Source organism: Pristis pectinata, chromosome 14 (assembly GCF_009764475.1).
Source record: "Pristis pectinata isolate sPriPec2 chromosome 14, sPriPec2.1.pri, whole genome shotgun sequence".
NCBI classification, from domain to species: Eukaryota; Metazoa; Chordata; class Chondrichthyes; order Rhinopristiformes; family Pristidae; genus Pristis; species Pristis pectinata.
In genome coordinates this window covers 47554943-47578843 of record NC_067418.1, presented here as the reverse complement: position 1 = coordinate 47578843, position 23901 = coordinate 47554943, and the positions used below count along the sequence as shown (strand labels likewise).

Here is a 23901-nt window from a genome sequence, read left to right as displayed (position 1 = left end):
TGCCCCAAGTGTGAACATATCAAATGATATGAAACAGAAAGAGGCCATTTGAAATGCAGCAGATTATCCAATTAGTTTTAGTTTCTTGCTCTTTCACCAAGGTCCAGGACTCTCGTCAACTTTAACATACTGGTTGTTATCATTAATCCCACTGAGTTGTCAATGGTTCTATTTAACAACATGTTCGGCACAGCTTTGTGGGCCGAAGGGCCTGAATTGTGCTGTAGGTTTTCTATGTTTCTATGTCTCTGAGGTATGCCTTAACAATGACAAGTAACTACCAAGTCTTCTTGGTCTTCACCATTATAGGCATCTTAAATCCTTGTGGAAAGCCAAACTTTTCCTGAGGCTCATATTCTTAGTCTTGTATATATGATTGACTTCTTGTAGTCCTATTCTTCATTCATTAAAACTCAGGTGAAGTTGTGAAGTATCAGCCGAAATGGTGACCATGGAAGTTATCAGGTGCTGGTTATCAACATTCTTTGATCAAAATAACACTGGGTTGTGTTGGGAGAAACCATGTGGTAATATTTTCTTTTTAACAAAGTTGGAGCCATAGCACATCTATTGCTATAAAATCTATGCTACAATTGTGTATCTGATGTTTTGAAATTGGAAGAGATTCTTAATCCCAAATTTGCTTCTATGTGTTAATCTATTCCTGTTCTTCAGGAAGAAAATCTACTACCCTGCCTTGCCCAGAAGATGACTTTTACTTTATTCACTTTTCAGAATGTGTGTGTAATTGACATTGTCCAAACCTAACTGCCTTGGAGAAGGTACTGCTCAGCCACCTTCTTGAACTGATGCACTCCTCCTAGTAAAGGTACACACCATAGAGTTGTTAGGTGGGAAGCATTCACCCAGTTGAGTTTCTGGTCACATGACCCCCAGGATTACAATGAGTGACTTGGCAATGACAATGCCATCGAATGTCAAGGTAGGTGTTGAATTCTCATGTTGGAAATGGTTATAGGTTGGCATTTCTGCAGCACAGATATTACTTGCCATATCAGCCAATGCCTGAATGTTTTAAGTCTTGCTGCGTAGGCATGGGCTGCCTCATTTTCTGAGAAGTTGCAAATAAAATTGAACATTATGCAGTCGTCAGCCATTACCCTCACTTCTGACTTTACAACAGAAGTAATGTCAATAATAAAGTGCCAAGGGTGACCCAACCTAGGATAATGTCCTGAGGAATTCTTGTAGTGTTCTTCTGAGGCTGTGGCAGAGAATATAAGGGGAAGCAGATGTAGAGAGGATTGTTTTTCTCATAGGGTGGTTGAAATCTGGAATGCACTGCTTGAAGAGGTGGTGGAGGTAGTTGCTCTTACAACAGTTAAGAAGTATTAAGATGAGGACCTGAAGAGCCATGGCATAGGCTACAATGTTGCTCCATGTAATGTAGTTAGCAAAGTGAACTACCTATTGATGACTGAGTTATGTGAGCTCCCCGGAACACCGGCATTGATCATGGATTGACAAAATTGATTCATGGAGAATTTTCTGTTCTGAAGGAGAGCTCAAAATGCCCATAAGTGTAGTTTATTACCGCTTGACCTTTGGGAAAGCCTGCAACACTGACAAATGCACATGTATGCTCAACTTCATGATCTATGCTGCAAGAAAAGTAAAGCAAGTCCCCTTTCTTTGAATATAGAGCTTTAGTAATCTCCCTAATGCTACATTGGGCAGCAAACCGAGATATATGGTATTGATCACCTGCTGCCACTTGTAAGCATCCAGACACAAGGAGTTTGAGGGTAACTGTGACATTCACCTCTGCAGGCAAAGCAGGCTAGGCACATGTGGGTTATAGAGTCCTGTCATAACTGACTTGGAAAACCTTTGCCTCTGAACAATGCTCCTTGAAAAAGTCAAAATAAGAACATAAGTCTCTGTACTCTGTGTGGGAATACTGCAGTTTGCAAATGTGAAGCCTTCTAAGCCTTCTTCCCCAGGTCCCCACCATGTGTCTACTATTAATTTCTATTAATTTATTTTAATTTTACTTTTCCTGCTCTATAAATCATGAGGTTGAGCATGCATGTGCATTTGTCAGTATGTCGGCTTTCTGGAAGGTCAAGCAGTAATAAACTACACTTCTGGGCTCTCCTTCAGAACAGAAATTAATTAATTTCATTTAATCTAGTGCCTTTGCTTGCAGGTCCAACAGAATAAGTACAACCAATGGGATCATCACAGGAATCATCGCAGAAACACATATTGGTGAGAAGATTTCAGATGGCAATGAAGCTCACATGAAGGGAAAAGTAACGTGCTATGCTGATCTTCTCAGAATGCATACTTTCATAATTTACAGAGAATAATAGACCATACTAATGTGGCATTTAGGACTTACCTTTAGAACCCAGAGGTTTACATGAATTGCAAGGGTATCAGCCTAGCGTACAGCTTGCGGTCAATAAAAAGATTTCTCATGATCAAAGCTATATAACCAGGAGTTCATTTGATTCCTTTATTCTTAGACAGTCTACATTGCTTACTGCATTTCTGCCACTACTCCAAACTGAATCTTAGGGGTTAAGGGCTATTCCTCCTTCCTGAGCTTCAGTCCATGTTTTAGATACCATTATATTGTAGCGGTTGCTACCGCGGAATAAAACAAGACGCTAGTCGGAGGATTGCCGAACAAGAACTGGTTTATTTTCCCGCCTTGCGTGGGCCCTTTAAGGGAGACTGTTCCTGCCCAATGAAACCGGCAATGACGTAAGTACTACGTCATCAAGACTTTCCCGCGCGCGGGTTCTCCCCGTTGCTCGGAAAGACGAGGCCTGCCGCCATCTTGGGCCTCGTCGCTCCGACACCGCGCGACCCGACTGCCGAGCCGGTTCGCCCGACTAAACAGTGAGTCGCCACACAACCCCCCCCCCCCCCCCAGAACTGGCGATACAGTCCCCAAGGTCCGTGGGCTGTGCCAGCTGTCGCTTAGGGGGCCGGCCTCTGCGTCGCGGCGTTGCAACCTCGACAGGTTGTTGCAGATCCAAATGGGCTGGTTTGAGGAGGTCCGCCGTGAAAACCTGTTCCCTACCTCCATTGTCCAAAATAAAGGTGGATCCGTTATTCTGTATGACTCGGAACGGTCCCTCATATGGTCGTTGCAATGGTGCCCGAGGTGTGCCCCTGCGAACGAAAACAAACTTACAGTCCCGTAGTTCCTTGGGCTGGCAGGATGGGGCTTGACCGTGCCGTGAGGTGGGAATCAAGGCCAAGTTGCCAAGCTTCTCGCGCAGTCTTTGTAGGACTGCTGGGGGTTGTTCCCCTTGGTCCCGAAGGGCAGGTATGAAATCCCCGGGGACAACTAGGGGCGCCCCGTACACAAGCTCAGCTGACGAAGTGCGGAGGTCTTCTTTGGGGGCAGTGCATATGCCGAGCAGGACCCAAGGCAGCTCGTCAACCCAGTTAGGACCCTTCAGGCGGGCCATCAAGGCTGATTTCAGATGGCGGTGAAAACGTTCCACCAACCCGTTTGATTGAGGATGGTAGGCCGTGGTGGTGTGCAGCTGCGTCCCTAGCAGGTTCGCTAATGCAGCCCAGAGACTGGAAGTGAATTGGGTGCCTCTGTCTGAAGTGATGTGGGCTGGAACACCAAAACGTGAGACCAAGTTGTGAGCAGCGCCCGGGCGCAGGAATCAGTTGTGATGTCAGTCAGGGGGGTTGCCTCAGGCCACCTCGTGAACCGGTCCACGATGGTAAGGAGGTACCGGGCTCCTCTTGAAACCGGCAGAGGGCCCACGAGGTCAACGTGTATGTGGTCAAACCTCCTACGGGTAGGCTCGAACTGCTGTGGTGGGACCTTGGTGTGTCGCTGGATTTTTGACGTCTGGCAGTGCGGACAAGTCCTGGCCCACTCACTGACCTGTTTGCGCAGGCTATGCCAGACAAACTTGCTGGCGACCAGTCGGACGGTAGATCTGATGGACGGGTGCGTCAACCCATGTACCGAGTCAAAAATGCGTCTCTGCCAGGCTGCAGGGACTATAGGGCGGGGCTGACCAGTCGCAACGTCGCAAAGTAGGGTCCACTGACCTGGACCAACCAAGAAATCTCGGAGCTGCAGACCCAAGACTGCAGTTCTGTAGCTGGGCAGTTCATCGTCGGCCTGCTGTGCGTCAGCTAGGGTTGTGTAGTCGACACCCAAGGATAGGTTGTGGATGGTTGGTCTGGAAAGTGCATCAGCAATGACATTATCCTTTCCGGAGACATGTTGGATGTCAGTTGTGAATTCGGAAATGTAGGATAAATGTCTCTGCTGACGAGCTGACCAGGGATTGGAGACTTTGGAGAAGGCAAAGGACAGAGGCTTATGATCGGTGAAAGCGGTGAAAGGCCTGCCTTCTAGAAAGTATCGGAAATGCCGGACCGCCAGATACAGTGCTAGAAGTTCCCAATCAAAAGCGCTTCAGTTCGGGCGGTCTAAGGTGTTTGCTGAAAAATGCCAAGGGTTGCCAGCGGCCTTCGAGTAGCTGTTCCAGTACCCCACCCACCGCGGTGTTGGACGCGTCTACCGTGAGGGCAGTCGGGACGTCAGTCCTAGGGTGTACAAGCATCGTGGCGTCTGCCAGGGCGTCTTTGGCCTTAACGAAAGCAACCGCAGCCTCGTCAGTCCAGGTGATGTCCTTGCCCTTACCAGCCAGCAGCGAGAACAGAGGGCGCATGATACGGGCTGCTGCAGGGATGAACCAATGGTAAAAGTTGACCATCCCAAGGAATTCCTGTAGGGCTTTGACTGTGTCGGGGCGGGCAAAATGGCGGATAGCATCCACCTTGGCGGGTAGGGGTGTTGCCCCGTCGCTGGTGATTTTGTGGCCGAGGAAATCGATAGAGTCAAGTCCGAACTGGCACTTGGACGGGTTGATCGTGAGGCCGAAATCGCGGAGGCGGGAATACAGCTGGCGGAGGTGGGAAAGGTGTTCCTGGCGGTTACGGCTGGCGATCAGTATGTCGTCCAAGTAAATGAACACGAAGTCCAGGTCTCGGCCTACCACGTCCATCAGCCGCTGGAAGGTCTGTGCGGCGTTCTTAAGGCCGAACGGCATCCGAAGGAATTCGAACAGGCCGAATGGGGTGATAATCGCAGTTTTGGGGACGTCATCCGGATGGACCGGGATTTGGTGGTATCCCCTAACGAGGTCCACTTTGGAAAAGATGCGGGCCCCGTGTAAGTTCGCTGCGAAGTCCTGGATGTGAGGGATGGGATAGCAGTCCAGGGTGGTGGCGTCATTCAGCCTGCGGTAGTCGCCGCAGGGCCTCCACCCTCCGGTGGCTTTGGGGACCATGTGCAGGGGGGAGGCCCAGGGGCTGTCTGACCTGCGAACAATCCCCAGCTCCTCCATGTGACGGAACTCTTCCTTTGCCAGGCGGAGCTTGTCTGGAGGTAATCGTCGTGCTCGGGCATGAAGGAGTGGCCCTGTAGTAATGATGTGGTGTCGTACCCTGTGTTTGGGCCTAGAATTCGTAAACGAAGGTGCCAAAATTGATGGGAATTCGGCTAGGAGCTTGGCGAAATCGTCGCCAGAAAGGGAAATGGAGTCCAGGCGCGGGGCTGGTGGGGTGATTTCTCCCAGGCGATAGGTCTGGAGAGTGCTAGAGTGGACTAACCGCTTCCTTCGCAGGTTGACTAACAGGTTGTGGGCCCGAAGGAAATCGGCTCCTAGGAGTGGTCGGGCGACGGTAGCAAGGGTAAAGGTCCAGGTAAAACGGCTGCCACCAAATTGTAATTGAAGTGTACAGGTGCCGAAAGACCATATTGTTGTACCGTTGGCGGCATTGAGTAGAGGACCTGGTGACCTGGCACAAGTGTCGTGGCTGGTCGGGGGCAAAATACTGACCTCCGCTCCAGTATCAACGAGGAAACGCCGTCCAGATTTCTTGTCCTGAACGAAGAGGAGGCTCTGTCGGTGGCCAGCCGCCGTAGCCATCAGTGGCGGCTGGCCCTGGCGTTTCCCTGAAACTTGCAGGGTGGGCAGCATCGACGGGCCTCCGCACCCCACCTCTGATGGTAGAAGCACAGCTGGTCACCTGTGTCGTCGTCTGCGTTCCTGGGGTGTGGCTGCTCGGTTGCTGGGGCCGGGTGAGGCGGGCGTTGGGCTTGCGGCCTGATGATTTGACTGACGGGCGAACCGCTCTCGCGCTTGGCCCTCCACAGGACATCTGCCCGGGCGGCCACCTCACGGGGGTTGCTGAAGTCAGCGTCAGCTAACAACAAGTGGATGTCATCTGGGAGTTGTTCGAGGAAGGCCTGTTCGAACATCAGGAATGGCTTGTGTCCCTCAGCCAATGCCAGCATCTCATTCATTAGGGCAGATGGGGATCTGTCCCCCAGGCCATCCAGATGAAGCAGGCGGGCGGCGTGCTCATGACGGGAGAGGCCGAAGGTCCTAATCAAAAGGTCTTTGAAAGCCGGGTACTTATCTTCCTCCGGAGGCGACTGGATGAAGTCTCCAACCTGGGCAGCTGTCTCTTGGTCCAGGGAGCTAACCACATGGTAGTACTTCGTGGAGTCGGAGGTGATCTGCCGAAGGTGGAATTGTGTTTTGGCCTGGTCAAACCAGACGCTGGGCCGAAGTGTCCAAAAGGTGGGCAGCTTGAGGGCCACTGCGTTGGCTGCTGCGCTGTCGTTCATTGCGCGGGTCCAAAAGCCATTTGGACCATCGGGGTCACCAATGTAGCGGTTGCTACCGCGGAATAAAACAAGACACTAGTCGGAGGATTGCCGAACAAGAACTGGTTTATTTTCCCGCCTTGCGCGGGCCCTTTAAGGGAGACTGTTCCCGCCCAATGAAACCGGCAATGACGTCATCAAGACTTTCCCGCGCGCGGGTTCTCCCCGTCGCTCGGAAAGATGAGGCCCGCCGCCATCTTGGGCCTCGTCGCTCCGACGCCGCGCGACCCGACTGCCGAGCCGGTTCGCCTGACTAAACGGTGAGTCGCCACAATATCAATAATCACAGTTCCACTGGGAGTTTAGTGGAAAATGCCATTAGCTTCCACTAGATTCTTATACTATCTCTGCAATGATCTAAAAGTCTCCCTGCAGTATTCAACAGATACACAGTGATCTTTTTCTGCTCCCCAGCATAATCTCACCATCATCAGCTTGGAGTCTTTCTCCAAGGTCCTCCAGCAGGAGGCTGGAAACAGGCACAGTAGGTGAAAGCAAAGGGAAATTATGGTAAATCGTGGAAAAAGGAAGCCCTCTCTGTTCACGCCAGATTGCTAGAAGCAGCAATGAGGACCCCACACCACAAGCCCCACAAAGAAATACAGCAGTCCTACACTGAAATAATGGGCCATTTTCACACTAGCTACCAATTCATAAGGTCCAAAGGTCACGCATAACTCTCACGTGCAATCATATCCTGAAGCTTAAACCATACTTAGCCAATCTTAGTATTTCTCAAACTCCTAAAATATTTTAGCAAAGTGACTCTCAGCTAAGTCACAACAGATTACATCATTGAGTCCCGAATCTTTTATGAGCAGTCAGCAAATTAAGAGACAATGTTAATCTGTGACTATGGAATTATCAATTTTGCTACATTTCTGGCAAAAGTACAGTGCGACATAGAGATGGATGCCAAAACATTGCTTTAGTAGTGCGAGCTGGGAAGGCAATAAAGACGGCAGGTAATGGACTCATCTTTGTACTGGGGATTTCAAATACAGGGCAGTAACTGCAAATTGATGGTCTCTGCATCATAAAGATAAAAAACAGATGTCACAGAAATAAAGGCAATGTGTTTAACCGAAATTTTCTCATCTCAGACTGGAATTCATGTGCACAAAATGAAGAGTAGACCTTTCACTTGGAAGAAAGTATCAAGATTTGTGCTTAGCATAATACAAGCAAATTCACTTCCCCATGATCCAATTGCTCAGATTTTCTGACATTTGGCTGCTCACATTGCTTTCAGAATGTCCTAATCTCTGGATCTCTATGCATTATTGTAAACATGTGATTCACAGAAAGGTCTTACTGACAGATCTGGTCCAAGAGAAGGCAATGTACCATATGCCGCAAGTAATGCAAGGGAACCTATCACCAATTCAAAAAGGCTAGGAAGAAATTTCAGACATAGAAAGTCAAACGCTTTGAAGAATTGCTACCTAACATGGATGATCTTGCACATACCAAATAACACACTCTGACCCTGCAAGTTTCATCTCCTTCTTGAAAAGGGAAGTCAAGATGACTCAGCAATTTGTACAGATTGAACCTTCTTCTGCAAGCAATGAACAATCTGCTGGAGGAACTCAGCAGGTCGAGCAGCATCTATGGGAGGAAAGGAATTGTTCATGTTTCAGGTTGAAGCCCTGCATTAGGACTTAGAATGAAGAGGCAAGATGGCCAGTATAAAGAGGGGAAGGGAAGTGGTGATACAAGTCTGAGGTGATTGGTGGACTGACCAGGGTGTAAGATGACAGGCAGGTTGTACCAGGTAGTGGAGCAGAGCAAGGGAGGAGTTGGGAGACAAGTGGCAGGTGAATGATGGATGGAGGCAGACAAAGAGAGAGAGCGGGAGAAAAATTATATATAGGGAGGCAGATGGAACAAGGTGGGAGAGGGGAATGTGAAGGTCGGAGACAACTGCTGGAGGGAGATGAGCAGGAACGCAAAGGGCTACCGGTGCTGGACTCTGACAGGTAAAGCAGGTGAGAATGGGAACCACTGGGGGAGAGGTGAATGGCAGTTGGAACCAGAATCAAATAGAGTGGGGGAGGGTGTTGAGGGAACATGTGGGTGAAATGTGTATGTATGGTGGGTGTATGGAATCGGGGAGGGGGAAGGAGGACAAGGATAGGTGATGAAGGGCTGGGGGGGGGAAGATTTGAGGGAACGGGGACAAAAATGGGAGGACTGGAGGAGGATTGAGGGGGAAGGAGGACAAGGATAGGTGATGAAGGGCTGGGGGGGGAAGATTTGAGGGAACGGGGACAAAAATGGGAGGACTGGAGGAGGATTGGAAGGAGAGAAGGGTGGGGGGGGGGAACAACCCACCAGAGGGAGGGTTACCTAAAATTGGTAAACTCAATGTTCATGTGACTGGGTTGTAGACTACCCAGGTGGGATATGAGGTGTCGTTCCTCCAGTTCGTGCTGGGCCTTACCCGGGCAGTAAGGAATGCCGAGGATGGACAGGTCAGTGTAGGAATGGGAAGGGGAACTGAAATGGGATGCAACTGGGAGCTCGGGATGGCCATTGTGGACCGAGTGTAGGTGGTCTGCAGAACGGTCACCCAGACTACGCTCGGTCACGCTGATGTGGAGGAGGCCAACTGGGAGCACCGAATGCAGTAGACGAGGTTGGAGGAGGTGCACATGAACCTTTGCCTCACCTGAATGGGCCATTAAGGTCCCTGGATAGTGGTGAGGGAGGAGGTGTAAGGAAAGGAGTTACACCTCCTGTGACTGCAGGTGAAAGTGCCAGGGGTCAGAGAGGGATGGTTAGAAGAGATGAGCAGACCAGGGAGTCACAGAGGGAGTGGTCCCTGTAGAAGGCAGAAGAGGGTGGTTGGGGAGGAGAAAATGTGGCTGGTGGTGGGATCTTGTTGCAGTTGGTGGAAAAAATGAAGGATGATACGCTGGGTGTGGAGGCTCATAGGGTGAAAGGTGAAGATTAGGGGAACTCTATCTCTGTTCTTTCTGGAGGGAGGCACGGTGAGAGCAGAAGTACGAGAAACAGAGGAGATGTGAGAGAGAGCTCCATCAACCATAGCAGAAGGGAAGCAGAAGGGAAGCTTCCTGAAAAAGGACATTTCAGATTCCTGAAATGGAAGGCCTTATCTTGAGAGCAGTTGTGGTGCAGGTAGAGAAATGGGGAGAAAGGAATAGCGTCCTTACAAGAGGCAGGGTGGAAAGAGGTGTAGTCTAAGTACCTTTGAGAGTCGATGGGTTTAGAGTAACTACCAGTGGATAGATTGTCTCCTGAGATGGAGACAGAAAGATCTAGAAAAAGGAGAGAAGTATCAGAAATGGTCCAAGTGAATTTGAGAGCAGGGTGGAAGTTGTAATGATGCCATTCCTTTATCCTAGTCTCTCTGTCTCCGTCTCGCTACTCCCCTTCCCCTCTTTATACTGGCCAACTCACCCCTCCACACTCAGTCCTGGTTTCAACCAAAACGTCAGCAATTCCTTTCCTCCCATAGATGCTGCTCGACCCGCTGAGTTCCTCCAGCAGATTGTTTGTTGCTCCAAAGTCCAGCATCTGCAGCCTCATGTCTCCATTGAACTTTCTTCTTATTACTCTCACTCTCACCAACTTTTACAGATGCATCATAGAAAGCATCCTATCTGGATGTATCACGGATTGGTATGGCAACTGCTCTGCCCAGGACCGCAAGAAACTGCAGAGAGTTGTGGACACAGCCCAACACATTACGGACTCCAGCCTCCCGTCCTTGGATTCTGTCTTTACCTCTCGCTGTCTTGGTGAAACAGCCAGCATAATCCAAGACCCCACCCTCGCGGGACATTCTCTCTTCTCTCCTCTTCCATCAGGTGGAAGATACAGGACCCTGAAGGCACGTACCACCCAACTGAAGGGCAGCTTTTACCCCACTGTGATAAGACTATTGAACGGTTCCCTTATACGATGAGATGGACTATGATGATCTACCTTGTTGTGACCTCGCACCTTACTGCACTGCACTTTCTCTGTAGCTGTGACACTTTGTACTGTTATTGTTTTTATCTGTACTACATCAATGCACTCTGTACTGACTCAATGAAACTACACTGTGTAATGAGCTGACCTGTACAATCGGTTTGTAAGACAAGCTTCTCACTGTACTTCGGTACGAGTGACAGTAATAAACCAATACCAATATTAGATTGTCCTTCAGGATTGAAGATAACGTTATTCCACCCTGGTTTTATGGGTTCTGATGCAGCTAATAAGGCCAGTGTGGGGACTGTAGACTATTCCACAGATGAGGCAGGAGATGGCTTATGGAGCAGGACGATGGGTAGCCTGTGAGAAGTTTCACACCTTCCATTGCTTATGCAGAGTTTCTGTGTACCTCAAGCACGGCTCTGAGATTTCCCCTTAGGTCCCTTTTAAATCTTTCCCCTATCACAAATCTATGTCCTCCATTTTAGACTCCCTTCCCCTGGGAAAAAGACTGTAACCACCCACCTTATTCACGCCCCTTATGATTTTATAAACCTCTGTAAGGTCACCCTCAGCCTCCTACATTCCAGGGAAAAACAGTCTCAGCCTGTTGAGCTTCTCCTTATAATTCAAGCCCTTCAATCCTGGTAACATCTTCGTGAATCTCTTCGTTCCTTTCCAGCTTAATGACTTCCTTCCTATAGCTGAGCAACCATAACTGTGCATAATACTTCAAGCATGGTCTTACCAACAACTTGTAGAGCTGCAATATTACGGCCAAACTCCCGTACTCAATGCCCTGACCATGGGGGCAAATGTGCCTAACACCTTCTTCACCACCTTGTTTACCTGTGTCATCACTTTCGGGGAACTATTTACCTGTATCCCCAGGTCTCTCTGTTCTACAACACTTTCCAGAGCCCTACCATTTACTGTGCAAGTCCTGTCCTGGTTTAACTTACTAAAGTGCAACACTTTGCACTTATCTGAGTTAAATTCCATCTGCCATTCCATGGCCCACTTCCCCAGGTGATCTAGATCTTGTAGTAGTCTTAGATAACCTTCTTCACTATCCACTACATACCAATTATGGTGTCATTCACAAACTTACTGACCATGTTAACAACGTCATCCAAATCATTAATTTAGATGACAAACAACAATGGACCCAGCACCGATCCCTGGCACACCAATGGCCACAGGCCTCCAATATGAATAACAACCCTCCACTACCACCCTTGGTCTCCTTGTACCAAGCCAATTTTGTATCCAATTGGCTAGCTCATCCTGGATCCCATGTGATCTAACCTTCCAAACTAGCCTACCATGTGGGACCTTGTCAAAGGCCTTGCTAAAGTCCATGTAGACAACACCTACCGCACTACCCTCATCAATATTCTTTGTTAACTCTTCAAAAAACTCAATCAAATGTGCGAGGCACGATTTCCCATGCACATAGCCATGTTGTCTCTAATCAGTCCTTGCTTTTCCAAATGCTGGTAAATCCTATCCCTCAGAATCTCCCCCAGCAACATTTCTACCACTGATGTTAGGCTCACCATCCTGTAGTTCCCTGGCTTGTCCTTGTAGCCCTTCTTAAATAAAGGCACAACATTAGATATCCTCTATGGCCTGAATGAACATAATTCATATTGTGATTCAGGGAGCAGCTCTTTGACTACTGACAGGAGGCAACTGAGGAAGACCCCACCAAAGATTTTCTTTGAATCTCCTCTACAGTTATCACAGAAGGATGTCTTTCTTGAAGATGCAAACAATCAGATTTGTGGTCTCCTGGAATATCCTACTCCTCCCAGATGTGGGCAATGATGCTGTGCACTTGTGAATCAAGTTCTTCACCACTAGGATTCTGGATTTCAGTGAGTATTCTGCATGCTCCGGAGGCTTTATTTTTTCTTCATTGGAATATGGCCTTCTCGACTTCTTGTCATTCAGGAGTGGAGGCAAAATTGGCTGGACTGGTTGCTTTGGGATGGAATCCTGTGTGCACCTGTCAAGGGCCAAGTCATGGTTGAGGAGTTCTTCAAAATGTTCCTTCTAACAGGTTCTATTGCTGCTTTGTCCCTGATGAGTTTCCCAAACTCCTGGCTATCAATGGGGGTGGGGCCTTTGGTGTTGGGATATGGATGGCTTTTACAGTGCTGAAAAACACGTACATGTCTCGGCTGTCGGCAATTTGTTGAACTTCCTGTGTTATATCCATTCACCATCTGTTCTTTAAGTCCCGAATTTTCTGCTGGAGCTCTGCCTTCAGGTGCCTGTATGTTTGAAGTAAGATGGCTCTGAATTGGAAGCTCTTTCCTCAAGTGTTTAAAAAAAACAGCTTTCCAACTTCCTGAAATATAGCTGCCCTTCTACCATAGTGGACAGAGCCCTTGACTACATTTCATCTATTTCCCACACCTCTATTCTCACCTTCTTTCCTCCTGGACAGCACAAGAACAAAATTTCCTGAGTCCTCACCTTTCACCCCATCAACTGCCACAGTGAACGGATCATCCTTTGCAATTTTCACCACCTATTCCCCTCTCTTCCCAACATTCATAGGGATCACTTACTTAACCACTTCCTGGTCCACTCCTCTATCCTCACCAACCAATACCCATCTTATGGGACTTGCCCATACAACCACAGGAGCACCTGTGTTCAGTCTGCAGGAGCGACGTTGTAGCCTGCCATCTTAACTCTCCATCCCACTCTGTCCTACCTGTTTGTGGTCTTCTGCACTATTACAATGAGGCCCAACACAAATTTGAGGATCAGCATCTCTTTTGTCTGGGCACACTGCAGCCTTCTTGACTCAGTATCGAATTCTCCAACTTCAGCTAACAAGCTCTTTCTGTTTGCATCAGAATGGGCCACTTCTGCCAGTTATGCATCTGTGATGGTGGCTCAATTTTTCTCTCTCCGTTAGTACAGCTTGACCTGCTGAGCATGTCCCACAGCCCTGCTGTTAGCAACACATAACACAGAGATAACAAAGAAGCATGATCATCCTTTAATTGCATCATTAACCTCTCTGAGCCAGTTTCACCTGATCATGGGTATTCCCTTTGTCCTATCTATTCCTTCTGCCACCCTCCCTGCAACTTAAAATGACGTTTTCATTTCTCTTTCCCAGTTTTGATGAAGGGTCTTGGACCTGAAAAATTAACTCTGATTCTCTTTCCACAGATGCTGCCTGACTTATTAAATGTCTCCAGCACTTTCTGTTTTTAATTTCAGATCATCACAGCAGGCTGTGCTCATCTTTTGGAATGATCCACAAAAAGATACAAGTAAAATATGAAAATCAAATAAAAGGCACATGCTGGAAATCTGAAACAAAAGGGTAAACATTTGGCCCAACAAGTCTTTACCAGCTCCATGCAAAAGCAATCCAACTAGACCCATTCTCCTCCTCCTCTCCTTAGCCTTTTTTTAAATTGGGTTCTATTTTTCACATTACAGTTGAATCAACCTTCACATTCCCCTTCCTCTGTGTTATGACAGTGAATTCCAGATCCAAACCGCTTATGTCATGACATAACCTTTCATAAAGTGCAGTGCTCAACATAGACACTATGTCAGTTACTGGCTCTCTGCCTGTGAGCACAACCTTTGGGGCAGAGTTCTCAAGAAAATTTCTGGGTTATGACTGTGTACACAATTCCTGGTGCAATTGAGCGCCTTTATAACAAATGACATAGGACCACTGATTGTGGCCTGTGTACGAACAACTTCAAGATAATGGTGCATGCTCAAAATATACTTGAATATATTCACCAGGATCAGGATCACTGGGAACCCAGTGAAGAATGACATCATCATTCTTAGGATACAATTTTGATGGAGGCACCATCCATTACTTTCCAGAGAGTGTTAGATACTTTCTGTCTGATATATCGTTCACAACTTCACCAGCAGGAGGGTTCATTCTTTGTCTAAGGCTCTACAGCAGGAGGTAGAGTAAGAAATGGTTGTAGTGGAAGAAGAGGAGGAGAGATAGGCTGAGTAGGTGGCAGAGCAGGGACGGTCAGCAGATGATTTCAGTGGTCGCCTATATATCATCTCTGCCCTATGTGCAGTCCTGGAATTCTTGGTGCACAGGACATGTCTCCTGCATTCCATCTTATCCACTAAGATGTTGAGGTCAAATTCTGAGAAGTGAGGGGCACACTCGTTCTCCTGCAAAGCCTCCCTTGAAGACACATTAGTACTCAAAATACACTTCAAGCAGTGTTGTGGCTATTTAGAGAATGTACTTTAAGGGCTAGAGGCTGCCAGTTAGTGCAGTTATGGGCTGGTACAGTTCTGAGCTGCTATGATTGGGGCCTGTGTATGAACAACTTCAAGGTAATGCTCAAAATATACCTGAATATATTCACCAGCATCAGGATCAAATACAGAGTCTGACCTGCACTGATATGAGTCGGCACAATTAACTATGAATGGCAATAAAATAGGAGTATTTTTTACACTAAGAAGTCTTAAAGTCTTCTTATGTCACCATTTACCCAAGGTTCTTGGAGTCATTCCCATCCATTCAAACGAAAAGGAAAAGATCAGATATGCCTCTTGATGCCCAGTGCATATTTCAGCAAAATCAGTTGGCAGATTTAATGTGTGGCTCAAGTTCTGACTCCCACATCAGACTTCATTAGATCAGAATCAAAACGGAGTAGTCTACCCAACAGTGACCAGCTGACACCAACTTCAGGATTTCCTCATTCACGTGCACATGTGCAGAAAAGCCACAATGTTGACAGGTGAGGTAATATCAGGACTTTTGCCAGCATTTTCCTGCAAAATTCTAGCCATTATGTCTTAATGTTCTTTGTGTCTGTATCATTAAATATATAACAATCAGAATTTAGAGACTTGCTGATCACATAAAAATGATACAGGAAATTGAAGACTGCAAAGGACTGTACAAGGAAATGTAGGGTGGCAAGATGGTACACTAAATCACAGAAACTGTTTAAACGGGGAAAAATACACACAAATTTTTTCTGTGATCAAGGTAATAACATAGCTAGAAAGAAGAAAATGCATGAGAGTATAATTTCCATTAGTTTCTCCATTCACTGAAGATTATTTCATTTTTAAATTTTTGTTTATATTTCTTATGCAGTTACCACACGCCTTATGATGCCAAGGTGCCCGGATCATCCACTTGCAGTTGGCGTAATCAGGATAAAAGTTTGGAAAATTTGGAGAGGTGAAATATCCATAATTTTCAGTGAGTAGATTTCCACATATTTCTGAAAAATCAATCAAAACATATAAAAGTTACAAACACAAAATGTTTATATACTGCATAAGAGATTTTGTTATTCTGTTAAGAGAGTATTCTATCTACACCATTTATATGAATCACCATATCCAGATGAGAATGTTTGATTACTTATTTATATTTTGTATATAAATTGGCATCTAATGAGTCAATGTTTCTAACTCTGGATGATGACATTAAACAAATAGTTAGAACACTTAATTCTTTAGAAAATATTAAATTGGTTCAGCTTACTGTACAGCAGCCTTTCATAGGCTTATTTTTAAATGTATCAGCAGTAGTGGGGGGCGGGGGGAGAGGGGGGTGGGAGAGGCAAAATTGCAAATAGCTAGCAATCACTCAGCCTGCACCTCTAAAAGGGGAATTACATCGAGATGTATTGAGGCTGAATAAGTAATGGGAGTTGTTTGAAAATTTAATTTTTGTTGTTATATTTTGAAGAATAGTTAATCATAGAAAGTTCGGCATTGGCAGTTTGGGTGGAAGTGGCAGAAAGGTGTCTTAGTTCTACTAGGAGTCAGGAAGCCCTCTAAGAGGTAGGAGCACATTTGTCTACCTCAGGTTGCCATACTGCGAGCTTACCAGAGTTTCATCAGCAGGGCCAGTCTGGAGAAGCACGGAATAAAAATGTCTGCAGCATGCTGATTAATGCAGGACATGGCTCAGGCTCTCTGTGTAGTATTATAACAAAAGTTTTTTTAAAGGCAGAGCAACATGTAGACTGAAATTAAGTCGTTTAAATCCAGACACTGCAGAAGACAATATAACCCAAACTGGCTTTGTAAGCTGTGTTCAAGTTCAAGTTTATTGTTGTCATAGCCATACATATAAAGGATATAAATGCCATGAAAATCAGCTTCTTGCAGCAGCAGCACAGTACATAACAAGGCAAAGACAAACATAAGTTAACATAAACAAATTAACATGTGCAAAAATAAATGACACTAGAGCAAGATTGAGAGAGAGAGAAAAAAATATAGTCCAAGGCGGTGTTAAGGTTTTTCAGGTCAGTTCAAGAACCTGACGGCAGTGGAGAGGAAGCTGTTGTTGAATCTTGAGCTGCGGGTCTTCAGGCCACTGTACCTTCTGTCTGATGACAGCATTGAGAAGAGGGCATGGCCTGGATGGTGGGGGTCCCTGGTGATAGACGCCGCATTCCTGAGACATCACCTCTTGTAGATGTCCTTGATGGTGGGGAAAGCGGTACCTGTGATGGAGCTGGCTGAGTCCACCACTCTGCGTAGCCTCTTGCGTTCCTGTGCATTGGAGTTTCCATACCAGGCCCTGAATGCAACCAGTCAGAAAGCTTTCCACTGTGCATCTGTAGAAGTTTGTCAGAGTCTTCAATGACATGTTGAATCTCTTTCAACTTCTAAGTAGAGATGCTGGCGCACTTTCTTTGTGAATGCATCCAGGTGCTAGGCCCAGGATAGGTACTCCGAGATGTTGGTACCCAGGAACTTGAAGCTGCTCACCCTTTCCACTGCAAGACCCTTCAATGAGGACTGGTGCCTGTTTGCCTGACTTCCCCTTTCAAAAGTCCACAATCAGTTCCTTGGTCTTGCTAATGATGAGTACAAGGTTGTTGTTACAACACCACTCAACCAGATGCATAAGAAAGGAATGCTGAAAGAAATTAGATTACATCCTAATCAATCATTCAAATATAACCTGAAATAAAACCCCAAATCACTGCGTTCCATCTGAAACCAAGATGAGGGACAATACTTGGGTGTCATTTTGGGAGGCCGGTATCACGTACTTAGGCATAACACTACGTTACAAGAAGCACATACTAAATACCAAAGCCATGATCAATACATAGAACCATAGAACACTACAGCACAGAAAACAGGTCATTCGGCCCTTCTAGTCTGTGCCAAAACTTTATTCCACTAGTCCCATTGACCTGCACCCAGTCCATAACCCTCCAGACCTCTCCCATCCATATATCTATACAATTTATTCTTAGAACTTAAGACAGAGCCCGCATTTACCACATCAGATGGCAGCTCGTTCCACACTCCCACCACCCTGAATATGAACCACCACACTGCAAAAGCTCACACGCCTCCATTCTATACCTTCACATTCGGGTTCTCTGTGGCTGAACATGCTCCTCTGATGACATTCAGAATCACATTGGCAATGCTCCAAATGATACGTGCAGAATATGAAAGGAAGGCTCTGTCAACTCCATCAGCACAGCGTTGGAGCCCATCAAGATGCAAAGTTGGAACTGTATTGAAACAGTTGCTGGTACATCAGGTTCTGTGGTGCAAGTCTAAAGCACGGCAGCTAGAATGCTACTTTGTCTTGTGGTCAAGAAGCCCCTTCTCTCAGTTCCTCTGCCACATCTATTCTCATGATGAGGCCTTCCATTCCAGGACATCAGAGATGTCCTCTTTTTTCAGTAAATGGGGGTTCCCTTCTATCACTATCAATGCAGCCCTCACCTGCATCTCCTCTATTTCCTGCATGTCTGCTCTCACCCCATCCCCCCACCCCTGACATAACATGTACAGAGTTCCCCTTGTCCTCACCTACCACCCCATGAGCCTCCGCATCCAACACATCATTCTCTGCAACTTCCACCATCTCCAACGGGATCCCACCACCAGGCATATCTTCCCCTCCCTCCCCTCCGCTTTCCACAGGGATGGCTTGCTCTGTGACTCCCTTATCCACTCGTCTGTCCCCACCAATCACTCTCCCGGCACTTATCCCTGCAACCGTGCAAAGTGTTACACCTGTCCCTACACCTCCTCCCTCACCATCATTCAGGGCCCCAGACAGTCCTTGAAGGTGAGGTACCACTTCACCTGTGAATCCAAGGGTGTAATTTATTGCATCCGGTGCAGCCCCCTCTACACTGAGGAGACCTGACACAGATCGGGTGACCGCTTTGTCGAGCACCTTTGCTCCGTCCGCCGCAACAGCCAGGATCACCTGGTTGCCAGCCACTTCAATTCCACTTTCCACTCCCATACTGACATGTCTATCCATGGCCTCCTCTACTGTCACGTTAAGGCCAGACACACATTGGAAAAGCAACACCTCATATTCCACGTTGGTTGTCGCCAACCTGATGGCATCAACATCGATTTCTCTTACATCTGGTAACTCCACCCCCCCGCCCATCTTTCCCTCCCTCCCCTTATGTTTTCTCTCATTCCTGTGACCCCTTCACCTTTTCTTTCCCTTCCCCCGCTCTCACGACCTGCCCATCACTTCCTTCTCATTTCTCACCTCCTCTTTATTCCATGGTCTACTGTCCTCTCCTATTGGATTCCTTCTTCTTCAACCCACCTATCACATCTCAGCTTCTCACATCACTCCCTTTCCACCTACCTTCCCCCTGTCACCTGCACTCACCTATCACCTGCCAGCTGTGCTCCTCCCCCTACCTTTCTATTCTGGCTTGTGCCCTCTCCTTTTCTATTCCTGATGAAGGGCTTCGACCCGAAACGTTGACTGTTTATTTCCCTTATAGATGCTGTCTGACCTGCTGAGTTCCTCAAGCATTTTGTGTGTGTTGCTCCAGACTCCAGCATCTGCAGAATCTCTAGTGTCTCTTGTCTTGCAGTCTTTTCTGTATCTGGTGCTCTCAGCTGTTTCTTGATTTCTTGTGGAATAAATAAAATTGGTTAAAGACTGGCTTCTGTGATATTGGGGAGATCAGCAGGAAGCTGCAGGGAGCCATTCGCTGATACAAATGGGTGAAGGTGGTTGGCACTTACATGGTGAACAATGCTATCATTGAATAAGGGGACTTTACTGGGGTCTCCTCTTTCCGGAAGCTGTTTAATTGCTCACTCCTTATGACTGGATTGGACTGATCCAATCCATTTGTATGGGATCAATTAGCTTGATTAAAAGCACACTGATTTTGCTGTCTGACGTGCATGTGATCCTGTTTTCCAGCTTCACCAAGTTTGGACTTCAGTTTTTGGTATGCATGTGCTGCACATGATAAAACCCTTTGGCAATTTTTACTTTAGTCACCTGATTTGATTGAATGGAAAAATGACACCAAGATGTCAAAGATTATGGTGGAATGCATTTCTGCCACTGTTGCTGGCCAACAGGTCTTCATAGTTATCCAGTTTTGAGCTGCTAAATCTGTTCTAAATGTATTCCATTTAACAAGATGGTAGTGCCATAAATAACGAAGGATGTCCTCTGTTTGAGGGAAATATTTTGTCTTCACATGGACAATGATCAACCCTACAAATATTGTCACGGACAGATGCTCTGCAAAAGCTAGAGGATGAGGCTATAGATTCACTCTGGCAGCAAAGTCCTTCCGAGTCTGGCCAGCTCAGTCAGTGTCAGAACAATCAAGGCCCTCTTGGTGCAACACACAAAAAATGCTGGAGGAACTCAGCAGGTCGGACAGAAACTATGGAGGGAAATGAACAGTTGATGTTTTGGGCCAAGACCCTTCATCAGGACTGGAGAGAGGGCAGAAGCCAGAATAAAAGGGTGGGGGAAGGGGAGGAGTATGAGCTGGTGGGTGATAGGTGAATCCAGGTGAGAGGGGGAAGATAGGTAGGTGCCCTCTTGGTGGTGGTTACTGAAGCCCCTGATTTTCTTCTATGTGTTGTTTAACTTGGAGATGTCCTGAAGCCTAGAAATTAGATTGATAGGCACCCATTTATTAGGCACCAAATCATGCAAAAAATCAACTTTATTTGGCTGAAATCATGCCTATTATGAAATTAGATTCGGCATTTCCATGCACATTCCACGTTAGCAAATCTGACCTTTTCTGCCATCATATGTGCAAATAATCACTAATTGTGCTAAGCCCATTTCCAGCCTTTCTGACATAAAATGAAGCTCAAAGGTGCAATATACAACCACAGTGGAATAACCAGGAACACACTAGCCCAGTTTGTTGCTTTTCTTTCAAGTAAAGGGAGGGCTGATTGGGCAGCTGTAGAACAGACTGCAAGTGCTTTAGCTTCCTTCCAAACTTTAGAGTGTGCTTAAACTAATAGTGAATGTTTTCTTCAGTGTTCAGCTGCTGCAATACTCATGCAATGAAAGCCTCAATGGCAGCAGTACTGGAAGGGTCATCATGGCCAGGACTAGTCACTCAGGTGGGTCAGAGACTTTGGGGCATAAGGCAAAGGCATGCTCATCTACAAACAGTCTGCTCCTATGGATCATTCAGAGACATCACATGCTACCGGGACCTGCCTATGGTTAATGAATTTACAAACTCAGGTTTTTCAAGGCTTCCTTACTGATTTCTGGGGGAAGACCTTCACCACACTCTCATCCCTGGACTTCCCCACGATTACAGATTCCTGCCATATCTCATAATTTGTTGCTCACCGCTGCATCAGAGAGGTCACTTGGGCACAGTGTTCATGAAGAAATGATTTCAATATTTTAATTTCAGTAAGAAGCATGTAGCATCTTGGGCACTGGAATTTGCCAAGGCAGTCACTGAGTCCATTCATGTGCCCACAAAAGCTTACATTAATAACCAAACCTTCCATTAAAGGCTTCTACGCCTTCAATGTTGAGATGATTAAGAATCATCAGAAGAATTTCCTCATGGTCAATGCCATACATATGGGAAGCAAATGTGATGATTTCACCTTCAGGGAGGCCATACTACCAGACTTATAGCTCAGCTCAGAAGGAAGAATCCTTGGGGACACAGGCCACATTCGCATCCCTGGCATAAATGCATCTTTTCCTGGCTGGCAAGAACTACGAATGTCATGTCACAAGGATCAGTGCAGGTGTCTCAACTTTTTACAGTTTATATACATGAGCTGGATGAAGGCACTGACAGTATGGCTATAAACTTTGCTGCTGACACAAAGATAGGTGGGAAATTAAGCTGTAAAGTGGGCATAAGAAGGGTACACAGAGATATAAACGGTTAAGTGGGCAAAGATCCAGCAAACAGAGTATAATGTGGGAAAAAGTGACACGGTTTATTTAGGCAGGAAAACTGAAAAAGGATATTATGATTAGGAGAGGTTGGAGAGGTCTGAGGGCAGAGAGATTGGCTTTCTGAAAATATATTTTGCAAGAAAACTAGTATGGAAATATACTAAGTAAATAGGAAAGCTAATAGAATATTTTTGTTTATTCCTGAAGAACTGAATACAGAAGTAAGGAAGTTATGCTTCAGTGACCTTGAGCACTGGTGAGACCACATCTGGAGTACCATATTCAACAGCAATACATAAAATGCTGGAGGAACTCAGTGGATCAGGCAGCATCTATGGAAGGAAATGGACAGTCGACACTTTGGGTTGAGATCCTTCATCAGGACTACCATATTCAGTATTGGTCTTACATTTATGGAAGTGTGTAAATGAGTTAGAAGCAGTTGAGAGAAGGTTTACTAGATTCATGCCTGGAATGAACAGGTCATCTCATGAGGAAAGTTTGGACAGGCTAACTAAGAGTCTTGATTGAATCATATAAGATTGTGAGAAGGCTTGACTGATGCAGAGCACATTTCCTCAGTAAAGAATTTAGAGTGGGTGGTCACAATTTAAAAGGGGTTGCCTATTTAAAATAGATATGAAGCAAAATACTTTCTCTCAGAGGATTGAGTCTTAGGAATTCTTCCTCAAAGTTCGGTGGAAGCAGAGCCTTTGAAAAGGCAGAGGTCGATTCACACTACTATAGGTAACAGCAAAGTAGTTTGCTAATAATCAGCTGGGAGAGTCCAGATGATAATTCCTAAGATGCTCCCTTACAGGACTATTTATAATTCATCCATAATTAATCCCCTAATCATATAATTTAAATAATTTCCTCAAAACCTCTTTTTGGCACTTAGTTTAAAGCACTCAGGCCTTAGCACAAAACACGACTTTTCACATCAATTGCACTCCACAAGTATAATCCTCATTTGAAATCTCCCATAGATTGTAGCTCATCATCAATGATGGCTGGTCAGCATTGTAACCACAACAGTTAACAGTCAGGCACATAATGGCTTATTGAACAGATTGGCATTTAATAGGCAAGGAGATGTTTTGTGGGGCTAACATTTTATGTCAATCAAGACCAGAATCATTTAGCATGAGAAATTCCTCATGAAACTCCAACAAGGTTTATTTAGACTAAAACCCAAATGCCCAGTTCAGAGTATACAATGAGTCACAACTATCAACAGTTGATATTTAATCTCAACATGCAACCTCCCTCATGTTCTCCATTCTCATGTGTCTCAGTCTCAGAGATAGATATAAGTATTGCAAAAGCAGAAAACAAAACAGGAAAAAAAATCTGAGATAGAAGTCAATTTAGCACTGAAGGTCTTATGCAGTCATTACAAGAATTATGTGGTAGCTATAGCATGAGTCTAATTACTTCACAATCATTTCCTCTGCTGCAGTTGAGATTGTAATTTTTAAAGGGAAATCATCACTCAATCAAGGATATACTGAAGAATACTGACCAGATATACACAACTTTAGCAATCTTTCTAGGTGAGTAGAACCAGTGCCTGCAACAATGCCAACAACTGACACAATGAAGAATGTGATTTGCCCTAGAAGAGAACACCACAAGAGTCTTGAGAATCATTGGTGCAGCCATTAGCGTCGCTGACAATATTCTCCCTCTGACTGTATGGTGCTTTGGTTTCCACCCAGATCCCAATAACATGCTGCTATTTTATTGGCTACTATAAATTGGCTCTGCTGCAAGTAGATGGCAGGAGAATTGGGTGCAAGTGTTGCTGCAGAGAATAAGTAACAGGAAAGTGGGGGGTGGGGGGAATGAGGCTCATAGGAATGCTCTGAGAGCCAATAAAGTTATTGGGCCAATTGGCCTCCTATTTTGTAGGAAAATATGAGAAATTTATGACATCAAATAACAAATAAATTTGTCTCTGAAGTTTCACACCTTAGTAGATTGCTCATTTGATAGCCTTGTAAGTGGATCTTGAGGTCCCAGTGCTATGTTACAGTGTCATCTCAGTGCA

The 23901-nt window shown here is 46.0% G+C and overlaps 1 protein-coding gene across 1 annotated transcript in view; it reads right to left on the bottom strand.

The window, feature by feature from the left end:
- Positions 1-15658: 15658 nt before the first annotated feature.
- LOC127577869 (embryonic protein UVS.2-like) overlaps positions 15659-23901 on the bottom strand; it is a 40482-nt gene continuing 32239 nt past the window's right edge. Inside the window, exon 6 of the mRNA XM_052029503.1 lies at positions 15659-15900. Coding sequence (XP_051885463.1) covers positions 15731-15900 — 170 coding nt within the window. The 3' untranslated portion in view covers positions 15659-15730. The remainder of the gene's footprint in view (positions 15901-23901) is intronic.